This window comes from Rhinichthys klamathensis, unplaced genomic scaffold (genome assembly GCF_029890125.1).
Source record: "Rhinichthys klamathensis goyatoka isolate OS25496 unplaced genomic scaffold, OSU_Roscu_1.1 h1tg000497l_1, whole genome shotgun sequence".
In the NCBI taxonomy this organism is placed as follows: Eukaryota; Metazoa; Chordata; class Actinopteri; order Cypriniformes; family Leuciscidae; genus Rhinichthys; species Rhinichthys klamathensis.
The window spans coordinates 972,137-983,974 of NW_026606980.1; the positions used below are offsets into that span (position 1 = coordinate 972,137).

At 36.0% G+C, this 11,838-nt stretch overlaps 1 protein-coding gene across 2 annotated transcripts; it reads left to right on the forward strand.

The window, feature by feature from the left end:
• Window positions 1-1,364: 1,364 nt before the first annotated feature.
• Window positions 1,365-11,204, forward strand: stat1b (signal transducer and activator of transcription 1b). 2 transcript variants are annotated; one of them, XM_056237711.1, is made up of 23 exons: window positions 1,365-1,486; window positions 2,107-2,234; window positions 2,324-2,468; window positions 2,556-2,651; window positions 3,405-3,494; window positions 3,654-3,732; window positions 3,883-3,977; window positions 4,094-4,260; window positions 4,931-5,089; window positions 5,292-5,384; window positions 5,497-5,556; window positions 5,884-5,913; window positions 6,290-6,380; window positions 6,464-6,502; window positions 6,572-6,655; window positions 6,766-6,864; window positions 6,954-7,089; window positions 7,190-7,245; window positions 7,828-7,922; window positions 9,180-9,319; window positions 9,437-9,625; window positions 10,522-10,594; window positions 10,689-11,204. In XM_056237711.1, exons 2-23 carry the CDS (start codon window positions 2,107-2,109, stop codon window positions 10,714-10,716), a joined length of 2,172 nt encoding a protein of 723 aa, XP_056093686.1. In that variant the 5' UTR covers window positions 1,365-1,486; the 3' UTR covers window positions 10,717-11,204. The 2 variants fall into 2 exon arrangements, with proteins under 2 accessions (XP_056093686.1, XP_056093687.1); XM_056237712.1 differs by having other exon boundaries at window positions 4,109-4,260.
• Window positions 11,205-11,838: the final 634 nt, after the last annotated feature.

Consider the following 11,838-nt stretch of genomic DNA (forward strand, 5'->3'; position numbering starts at 1 on the left):
AATCCACACACCACTTTGAAGAACATTTTCATATACCTGTCACGTCTTAATATATTGGATAAAATATTACAACTATTAACTCACAATAGAAAGATAGAAATCATATTTTATTTCTTTATATCACAATTAAGTCAACATATGGGCTAATTTTCATCAGTTTCACTACTTTGGACTAAGCCAATGTTTTAAAAAATAAAGTATTATTTAAAAAATATGTCAGGTGTATTCAAAGGACATTGTTTTAACTGGTAATCAATGTATAGGTATTTCCTATATCCTCTATTTCACTTTGCATTCTGTTTAACAAAAAACAGCAACCTGTTAAGAAAACCCTATTGTAGCCAAGGGCTTTCTTAGCTTAAAAGATTTGTTACAACCTGGCCCAGTTCCTTAATGAAATCATCCTCCAGGAGGTGACATCATTTTGGAAAAACAGCAATGCATACATACATTCAATTGAATTGAATTGAATACATACATCATCAATAAGTATTTGGCAAAGGATTTGTGATATTAGTTGGTTTGTGTCAATGTAAAACTTTCATTCCTGTTTAATAAAATTACAGAAATTGTTATGTGGTCTTGATCAAAGCATATTTTCATTCAAACTCTTTACAGAACTACTTCCTAAAATTACGGCACAAACATTCATTTAATCAAAACATAGCAACGTAATGTATAGGCACAGGTAACAACAGAATGACTCATTGTATCAGAATAAATAATTTTAAATTTAAGTGAAACAAACGTCGTATCTTTTCTTCTCCATTTCTGCCTATACATTTACAACAGCACATTTAAAAGCCAAGGGGTCTCGTCTCCATAAAAACATCCAGTGGCATAGTATAATGGTAGGGAACTGACGCAAATCCTAGTTTCGTTTCTCTGTTGAATTCCTGCATTCAGTTCGTTTAGGTCTCGCTTTCTCAGAAAACGCGTGCTTGCCTTGCTGGCTATGCCATGAGTTTCACAACCCCCCCGTCCAGACCGCAGCCTATCAGCATGAAATACTGCTCCACGGAAGGTCAGTGGTGGATCAGAAATGTCTTTTTATTGGTTGAAGGAACTTAGCTACTTATTATGAATGTTTTTTAAAATATGTATGTATGTATTTATTATTGATTTCTAGTGTGTCGCTAAGTTTCTGTTTTCTCAGCAGTTCCTATTCTGTAATCAGTGTGATAGTCAAGGGAAGGGCGGCAGTTCGCTGGAACAGCCATTCGCTAAAGGGGCGCGGTTTAGTTTACGCACTAGAACATTATTGGTTGTCATCACTAGGGTATTTACATATGGTAATTACAGCATTCCGATTGGCCTACAATGACAATGTGGGCTGTAACCTGCGTCAGTTTTTCATGTATAACCATTTTGTGGCCACTGAAGAGAATAAAAGTCTGAAGCAGAGACAGTTTAATCTACGTGTGTGTTGTCTGCTTAGCCTGAGAAATACTGCTTTTGTGCCTTGACCCAACTTACATGTTGAAAGGTAATTTTCTGTTATGTTGTCTAGAGTTTTATCTGAATTCGTTCTTGTAAAAGGCTGTGGGAAAACTGAAGAATACTATAATGTAATGTCATGTAAAGCAGTTTTGCTCTATGTTTATAATGGAATGAAACATCAGACATAGCATATATTCATTTATTCTGTTACATACAGCTTTGAAACTAATGGATATTAATTGTATGACAGAATAGAAGCATTTAATTAATCTCTCTAAAATTATATTTAGTCCTTTAATCTCACTCATGTCGTAAAAGGACAGTTATGGGTGTGAACGTCATCAAACCCTTGATTTTAAGTGATTTTAATGGATGAGCAAAGCTCTAAAACTCTAATATGATGTTTATTAAATTTTAAAATATAATACTTTTTATGAAAGTCAAATTTATTATTAAATATTATTACATTTGTGCATTTTTATATAACACTTTTTATTTATTTTATTTTATTAACTTTTATTATTGTTATTAGCTTAATGCCTAATGTTCACATAACTGCGCATAAAACAAGTGGTAGGTGACAAACGTCAACACAGGCAGGATGTAGTATGTAAACAGTTAAAGTATTACAGTATGTCATAATGGTTTGCGTTTTTATGTTTGCAGATGACACTCTGGAACCAGCTGCAGCTGCTGGACTCTCTGTATTTGGAGCAAGTGGACCAGCTTTACGATGAGGCTTTCCCCATGGAGATCCGACAGTATCTCAGTCAATGGATTGAGAGTCATGACTGGTGAGAATTGTTGTAATTTCATATTTCATTTATTCAGTAGTATCACGAATTGCTGAAAATATTTTTTTACCCCTTATTATTGGTTGCAGGGAATCCGTTGCAAGTAATGTATCCTTGGCCACCCTACGCTTCCATGAGCTCCTCAACCAACTTGATGAGCACTACAGCCGTCTCAACCTGGGAAACAACTTCCTCTTACAGCATAATATACGCAAAATTAAGCGTAACCTACAGGTGCAAAAAAGATTACATTCAATATAATTATTTTCATTATTCTAAAATGAAATAGCTCAGGTAATGGAATTAATCGTCTCCCATTAGGAGCACTTCCAGGAGGATCCTGTTCACATGGCTATGATCATAGCTAACACTCTGAGTGAAGAGAGAAAGATACTGGAAACTGCACTTAGTACACAAGTAAGGCTTTTAGTCTTGCATCGTTTGTACTTTATTTTACAGTCCTGTTCCCCATCATGTACTGTACATACTATGTACTTATTATTGTTTGGCCAGCAGCCATATCACCTTGTAGCCCAAGACTGGTTGCCCTCTGAAGCTAAGCAGGGTTGAGCCTGGTGTTAGTGAGGCCAGCAGGGGGTCCTAATGCACAGAATAATGACGGGGACACTGCACTGTCCAAGAGCACCGTCCTTCGGATGAGACGTTAAACCGAGAACCTGACTCTCTGTGGTCATAAAAAATCCTAGGATGTCTTTCGAAAGAGTAGGAATTTAACCCCGGCATCCTGGCCAAATTTGACCAGTGGCCTCTGTCCATCATGGCCTCCTAATCATCCCCATATACTGATTGTCTCCTCTCCACCAATAAGCTGGTGTGTGGTGGGCGTTCTGGCCCAGGTGGATGCTGCACATTGGTGGCAGTTGAAGAGATTTCCACTTCCATATGTAAAGCGATTTGAGTACCTAGAAAAGCGCTATATAAATGTAACTAATTATTAGTATTATAGTAATTTCAATAACTGGGTAACTACAGTAGGTATTAACCCTCAACCTACTCCTAAACCTAACCTTACCCAAGACTTTCTTGGGTAAGTACACTGTAAGTTCACGTAAATGCACCTACTGTAAAATAAAGTGCAACCCTTGCGTCACAGCTGTCATTTCAAACCCGCGCTTGTGTTGTCATTCATCTCTGTAATTTTGTTTTTAGGGTAAAGGTAACTCATCACAGGGGAATTTCATGATGGAACAACAAAATGACTTGGGCAATAAAATCAACAATTTGAAGACGAACGTGCAGGTAAAACATCTCAGTGAATAATGACTAGGTTTTGGAGCTGATATTGAATCTTTTTGGGTCTTTACCACAAAAATGATCTACATTTCCGAAAAACTATTTCTAGAAGTGACTACAGTTTCACAAACCATCTGCAATTGTGGAATATTTATTTGCTTCTAGGAAATAGAACAGGACATTCAGGTTTTGGAGGATGTACAAGATGAGTATGACTTCAAGAGAAAGACCTTGCAGAGTCGAGGTAACAGACACAATCTTAGCATTTCGCTCTGGTATGATATCAATGAACACTTTGGGATATCTGTAATTGGTCAGATCAATGTTAGATTTTACAGATGTGGGTTTTTTAACAGTCTGAATGAACTAATTTTTTTTTTTTATATATTTTCAGTGGAAGTTGATATGAATGGCCAGATAACAAAAGAGATACAGCAGGAGGAATTGGCAATTCGACAAATGTTTATGGGGCTAAGCATGAAAAGAGAGGTAGGTCGAGATTATGGTAAGGTGTAGATGTAGCTGCAAGTTTTGAGTTTACATCAATAGGAATGTGCTTAATGTTGCCGTTTTCTTCAGTATCATATATCTTTTCTACAATATAGCATATGTATGTGCAGGTGGTGATAAAGGAAATGGCTAATGTACTGACTCTAGCAGAGCAGATCCAGCTCACACTCATATCAGATGAGTTACCTGAGTGGAAGAAGCGGCAGCAGATGGCTTGCATCGGTGGTCCGCCCAATGCGTGTCTGGACCAGCTGCAGAGCTGGTGAGAACCTCTCCAAATTACTTGTATTGAAAGCTGGAAACAAAATAATGGGTGCTTGAAGGCTGCCTGGATCCTAGTAAGGCTGCATATCTCGGCTGCCACGTCATCAAGCGCCACAGAAGGCCGCCTCAATTTGAAGGACCTTCGTTTCGCGTCCTTCATTTAGCTCATTTTGAAGGATGCATCACGTGTATCCTTCGCATCCCATTGCGCACATTCCAATTCACAAAGAACCGATGAAAACTGAGTAGGCACCGAGCTTGTCTGAGTTCATTATTAAATGTAAGGAAAAAAATATTGTTTACTAATAACTTAATTTTGTCTGTCAGGAATTGATTGGATCGTTGTCATTTGCTATTGCTGTGATGTCGTTGGAGGAGGGAGGGGGAGTTATTTTAAATTAAAAATTACGAGGGCACATGAATAAAAAAAAAGGATGTGTGCAAACATAAATCATTTATAATAAATACTGGAATGTTCCAATAATTTTATTTTATTTTATATATATATTTTATTTTAAGATTTTCGATTTGATAAGTAAATAATTTTTATTATTCAATAATTAGCTGGATCTGATGACCTCATATTGCCCTTATATTTGTTTTGGTGCTGTCCTTGGTACTGATGTATTATTTTTCTATAATTAGCTACTGCATGATTTGTGCTGCAGGTTCACAGTGGTGGCAGAGTGTCTGCAGCAGATCCGTCAGCAGCTGAAGAAAGTTCAGGAACTGGTGCAGAAGTTCACCTACAACAACGACCCGCTCACTCTGAGCAAGAGCCAGCTGGATGAACAGGCACTTTCACTCTTCAAAAACCTTATATCAAAGTGAGACAAACCACCGTCACTATTCTTCCCTTTATATGTCTTTATATGTAGAGCACAAGCTGCAGAAAGACAAACTGCTGCTGATACGAGGATTTGTGGGTTTAAGGTTCACGGGGGAATTTGAATATATTCTGTGGTTTATGTCATTTCTGAAAGATTATAGTCTTGAACAGGATGACAGCGGTTGTGACGTGTCTTTCAGTTCTCTTGTAGTGGAGAGACAGCCGTGTATGCCCACACATCCTCAGAGACCCTTGGTGATAAAGACAGGAGTTCAGTTCACAGTCAAGATCAGGTGGGTTAAAGTTACAGTCACTGACGCTGTTATGTCACTCAATTTAATAGATGCTATTTCAGTGAGATTGATGTGTAGCCAATATCTAATCTAAATATGTTTTATTATTTAGATCTCTAGTCAAACTCCCTGAACTGAACTGTCAACTCAAAGTAAAAGTCTCTATTGACAAGTAAGTAATATCTATCTATCTATCTATCTATCTATCTATCTATCTATCTATCTATCTATCTATCTATCTATCTATCTATCTATCTATCTATCTATCTATCTATCTATCTATCTATCTATCTATCTATCTATCTATCTATCTATCTATCTATCTATCTATCTATCTATCTATCATCTATCTATCTATCTATCTATCTATCTATCTATCTATCTATCTATCTATCTATCTATCTATCTATCTATCTATCTATCTATCTATCTATCTATCTATCTATCTATCTATCTATCATCTGTGTATTTATACAGTATATTTGTTTTTCTCCTGTAGAGATTTAACAGAGAATGACACAGTAAAAGGGTACGTAACATATTTACGCCGAAACTCAGACTTCAAATGTGATTTATTACTATAATGTGATGTTTTGAATGAGCCGATGTATTTAGATATATACCAAGCAGAGGTTAACAAACATTTAATTGTGGCCCACACAACAACCACAAAAGCTTCTGCAACCCACATTTGAACAAGACTGCAATCCTGCAACTATATTACTACAGTATTACAGTGATCAATGTAATAATCACTAGATAATAAGCCTGAAATACATAATGACAAACTCTAATATTTTAAATGATTCTGTTTTGAATAAAATATTTTAATGGCTCACCATTAGCATTTGAATACATGCCACCAAAGCTCAAATAATCCAATTGTCTGTTTTCTAATGTCCTAGATGTAGAAAATTCAATATTTTAGGGACAACTTCTAAAGTTATCAACTTAGAGGAATCCAATGGATGTCTAGCAGCTGAATTTCGCCATTTGGTATGTTGTGGAAAACCCCAGGACAAACAGATAAGACATTATTGCACATCATAAATACATGTTGCTCTCTTTTCTCCCCACAGCAATTAAAGGAAATGAAATGTAACAACAGAACCAATGAGGTAAGCCATAAAACACACACATTGAAATGGATCATTATGAATGGCTGATGTTTTTTTCTTTTATTACAGAGTTCTCTCATCATTTCTGAGGAGCTGCACTTACTTAGATTTGAAACTCAACTCATTCAGCCAGAACTATGTGTTGATTTATCGGTAAGGTACTCTGAAACAGTTACTATATCAATAACATGGGTAGACAAGACATTTGAGCTGTTGATCAGACCAGTAATTCTGACCTGACCTGTTTTAATGTGATTAAACAGAACATATCACTTCCGATTGTGGTGATCTCCCACGTGAATCAGTTACCTAGTGCCTGGGGCTCCATCTTATGGTACAACATGCTCTGCAGTGAACCCCACGTATGGCCGTTTCCCATCATCAGTGCTTTTGTCCTCTACTGATGCTTCCATTCTGACTCCCGCTGTCCATCTCTCGCTCTCTGTCTCAGAATCTGACGTTCTTCTTGAATCCGCCACCAGTGAAATGGGAGCAGCTTTCAAAGGTCATAAGCTGGCAGTTTTCTTCTGTCACTAAACGAGCGCTGAACTCTGAGCAGCTGAGAACGCTGGCCGACAAACTTCTTGGTGAGTTTATTTATATTTTCTTATTTCTTAATAAGAAATATTATTTATATTTTCTCAATATATAGCACAAATGTTTTTAAGATTTCGTATTTGTTTTCAGGTCATGAAGCCCAAGGTGACCCCGAGGGTCTCATTTACTGGAATACATTTTGTAAGGTAGGTTCATGGTAATGACTGAAACAAAGACAGGAAAGTTGCTTTCGTTTTCTTTAACCAATCTCACTTATGTTTGTTCCTCTGCTGTCAGCACATGATTTACTGATAAAACAAAACTTAGAGACAAAACTGAGACTGGAAGAACCTGATACCAAATAGACCAGCACTGCTTTTAGAAGTCGACACTAACTAAATATATATATATATATATATATATATATATAGTAGTCCCCATTTGAAGTGAATCAAAACCTTTCATCAAAGTTACCCATGAATTTTAAACAATACCTGTTCCTGTCTTAGGGCACGCACGCAAGCATGCACACACACACACACACACACACACACACACACACACACACACACACACACACACACACACACACACACACACACACACACACACACACACTCACACAAACATATAAATATATACTGTATATATAATATAAATATATATATATTATCATCTGATGTGCAATAAAAAGTGTCAAGGCAATGCCATATCCACTTGCTTTAACTAATCACAAATGGAGGTAGTATAAATGAAATAATAGAATAAACTTGTGTGTTTTCACCTAGTTGTCTCCTAATGAGAGGGGTGTAGCGTTCTGGCTGTGGATGGATGGAATTCTGGACCTTATTAAAAAACATCTGCTCAACATCTGGAATGATGGGTAAGAGTTCCATCATTATTATTATTATTATTATTTAATTCCAATTCTAATTTCAGTTTGAGATTAACAAAGTTAAAGTCAACACGAATTCAACATTCACCCCATTTTCTTTTTAATATATCTTCCTGCTGTTATTGTGTATGATTCAACAGTCTGCGTTATTCCAAATAAAACAAATTGTGGTAACACTTTATTTTACAGTGTCATTGTTACATATGTTACATGTAGCTACAATAGAACTAAAAATGATGCATAATTACATGCAACTAAGCTTAAACCAAACCCTAATCCAAACCCTATAGTAAGTACATGTAGTTATTTAAAGGAGAACTCTGGCGCAAAATGAACCTTTGGTCTAATTACACATTGTTACCTAGTCAACCGTTATCTGAGATTTGTTTTCATGATTATCGAATGTAAAGAGTTTTATCTCTTAAAACAGTTTAGCCTATAACGCTAGTATAACGCTAGTATATAGGGCATAGTCATAGAGTAATGACAAATAAAAATCGCTTGTTAATACCACTAACAAGGCTCAAAATAGCCCCACACTAACACGCTAGCATAATGAGGGTCCCTACCTTCAAACCGAAGCATTGAGAACTTTGTCAGTGTCCAGACAGTTTAATAAGAAGATATTTTATACATAGTCAACTTCGCGTATACAGGCAGAAGCCATCTTTGAAAAACGGTCTCTACCAGTCGATCTACGAATGCCGATCCAAGCCTGCTGTTCCCGCTCACCTTATCACAACTTATAGCTCGTTCACATCTCACCAGCGCACTTGGATCGGCATTCGTAGATCGACTGGTAGAGTTCTCCTTTAATATCACTCAGTACTTAAATGTACAATTACAGTGTAACAATGACACCTTAAAATAAAGTGTAACCCAAATTGTCTTAGTAATAAAAATGTAAACATCTTGCTCTACCTCGTCTTGCTCCATTCTGATATACAGTATAACACCCACTTTTCACAATTCAAACAATTCCCAGTGGATAAAATCAAATAAAATTTCCTTTGAATGCCGTTTCACACAAAAATATGTACAGTAAGATGCTGTTTCATGCAAACTTTAACCAGAATGGCGTTACAATGTGTCAAAATCTCTTCAGCTATATTATACATTTTTAAGTATTGTACTGCCATAACTTCATGAACATTGAAATGTGATGGATATTTTTATTAAATGCCACAACCTGCCAAAAAACTGTATATATATATATCTTTTTTAATTTCTCATAACAATATGCAGGTATATTATGGGGTTCATGAGTAAAAAGAGAGAGAAGGCTTTGTTGATAGACAAACTCCCAGGCACTTTCCTTCTGCGCTTCAGTGAAAGCTGTCGAGAAGGAGGAATCACCATCACATGGGTGGAATATTCACAGGACGGTGTGTGCTGGTTTGAACTGAGTATTTCATAATGATTTTTTTTTAAAACAATAACAGTGTGCATCTGGCAGCCTTTTACTGCACGTGAATGAGCATCAACATGTGTGTAAATTTTAGGTAAACCTAAGATGCATTCGGTGAAGCCCTACACTAAATCAGATCTGGCGACCATCTCTTTGCCTAACGTCATCCGTGACTACACCCTCACTGCTTCAGAGAAGGTCCCAGTGAATCCCCTCGTCTACCTTTACCCAGACATCCCAAAAGATGACGCTTTTGGTCGCTACTATAGCAGCTCTTCTGATGGTAGATACACCGTCCATTCATTCATTTATTGAGTAAAAAGAGAGGTAGCCTAAGACATGAGTGTAAAAGTACATCCTGTGGCCTAGATTATGATGCAGATCTCATGGGTGCAAAAAAACATCACTATATAATACAAAAGGTACATAGTATATTTTAAAGGGATAGTTCACATAAAAATTATAATTCCATTATCATTTACTCATGTCGTTCCAACCCCATAAGCCTTTGTTCATGTTCGGAACACAAATTAAGATATTTTGAATGAAATCTGAGTGATTTCTGTCCCTTCATTAAAGGTCTATTCACCCAAAACTCTGACACTTGAAAACATTCATAAAGAGATTCTAAAAGAAATCCATATGAACCAAGCAGTTTAATCCAAGTCTTCCAAAGAGACACGATCGCTTTATATGATGAACAGATTTAATCTGATCAGCAAACAATGCTTACAGCATTTAAGTTTGCAAATATTTAAAATATTAATTTGTGTTCAAAAGATAAATAAAAGTCTTATGGATTTGGAATGACATGAGGTTGAGTAAATGATGACATCATTTTCATTTTTGGGTGAATTATCACTTTAATATATTATGGCACATTTCTCTTCTAACTGTATATATATTCTTACAGTATATAGTGTCCCCAAATATATAGTCACACTTAAAGATGTATGAATTTCATTGCATTAAGAAACTAAATATTGAACCAAGTACCATTTTTTTTAACGAAAGAGAGCACAAGCACTTTTTTCAAGCAAAAAAAAATTTGTTTGGTTTGAAGTCACAGAAAACAGATGTAAGTGGAACTGTCTTCAAAAAGATTTTAGGACCACTGTATGTTAGAGACCGCGTGTTTTGTCAATATCGACACACCTTACATGTTCTTTTGTCCATCAGATTCAGAAGAGATGGAGATAGACAAACCTATCAAACCATATATAGATAGACGCATGATTTCTGTGTCAGAAAAGTAAGCTATTACTTTTTCTTACTTTCCTCTCTCTTTTTTATATATGTTCTGTTTCTGAAAACTATATTCATGTTTTATTTATCCATATTTTTAGCCCTGTTTCAAGACTCCAAAAGTGTTAGAGCACATCAAGGCAACGCTGGTTTGAGGAACGTTTCTCCACCATCTAAATTAAATCCAAGGTTTTTCGGGGAGAAAATTATCCTGTTTTTAGTAGTACTGCATCTGTCACAACTATAATGAACGATGGAAACAGATAGTCATACCCAAAGGATTCATCTTTGCACAGATCTTCTCTCTACTATATTAGTCATAAGGATATACTACATTTATTCTCCAAAAGGAGCCATTTTCTTTAGTCAAATTACAGAATACATTTACAGCTAAAACAGTGTAATCCTATGTCTTTTTGCTTGTTTGTTTGTTTTTTTATATAAAAATGTGAACATATGAGAAACTTGCATTTTGTTGTCACTGACAATGTATTTAATAATTATATTTGAGTCTGTGTACCAGTCTCTCATGCTAGATATTGCCATAATGAATACATGCAAAAATCTGTTTCTGTTAAGACATTTGTTTGAGAAAAACCTCCTCTATTCTGTGAAGTACATATATTTATTTTTGCACATCAACAAATCTTGACTGTATATGCCATTGCTTTAATTGCACAAACACACACACACACACACTGATTTCAGTCAGCCAGATACAGTCTAACAGAAATAAACAACAACCTTCCTTCTTACTGCTTCAGAATCCAAGCTGGCATTATTTTGTGATCTATTTTTGAACATTAGACAGTGTTACATAATGTGAAGTACTAATAAAGACTATTACATGCTTTTTTTTCATGTAGTTTAAACATTGTTTTTGTTGTTGTTGTTTTTTGTTTCTCAACAGCAGGTTCTCATGCTATGGAAGCATATGGGTAGCAATATTCAATTTGAAACGTAATATGCAAAATGACAATGCAATATGTAAAATGGCAATGCATTTCTGCATTTAAATTTACATTTGCCATTACATTTGTGCAACGTTTGGTGCAAAATTCAAATGAAAGCTGCAGTCCGTAGTTTTTCCTCTTTGTCGCCATCTCTGTTTGAAATCTGCAATTGCAGTTATTTCGCGGAATTGTCAACTTTACGTGGGTTGTGCCTCGGCACGGCACAGCGCGGATGAATCCAATGTTTTGAGGAGAATGTGCGGCTGTCAGTCACCGCGCCAGTGGATACTGTCATTCA

Excerpts from the sequence above, each read along its gene's own strand:
- stat1b (XM_056237711.1), top strand. The coding sequence starts at position 2,107 with ATGACACTCTGGAACCAGCTGCAGCTGCTGGACTCTCTGTATTTGGAG. Across the intron at positions 7,923-9,179 it reads CTCAACATCTGGAATGATGG|GTATATTATGGGGTTCATGA; the intron begins GTAAGAGTTCCA and ends AACAATATGCAG. Across the intron at positions 9,626-10,521 it reads CTATAGCAGCTCTTCTGATG|ATTCAGAAGAGATGGAGATA; the intron begins GTAGATACACCG and ends TTTGTCCATCAG.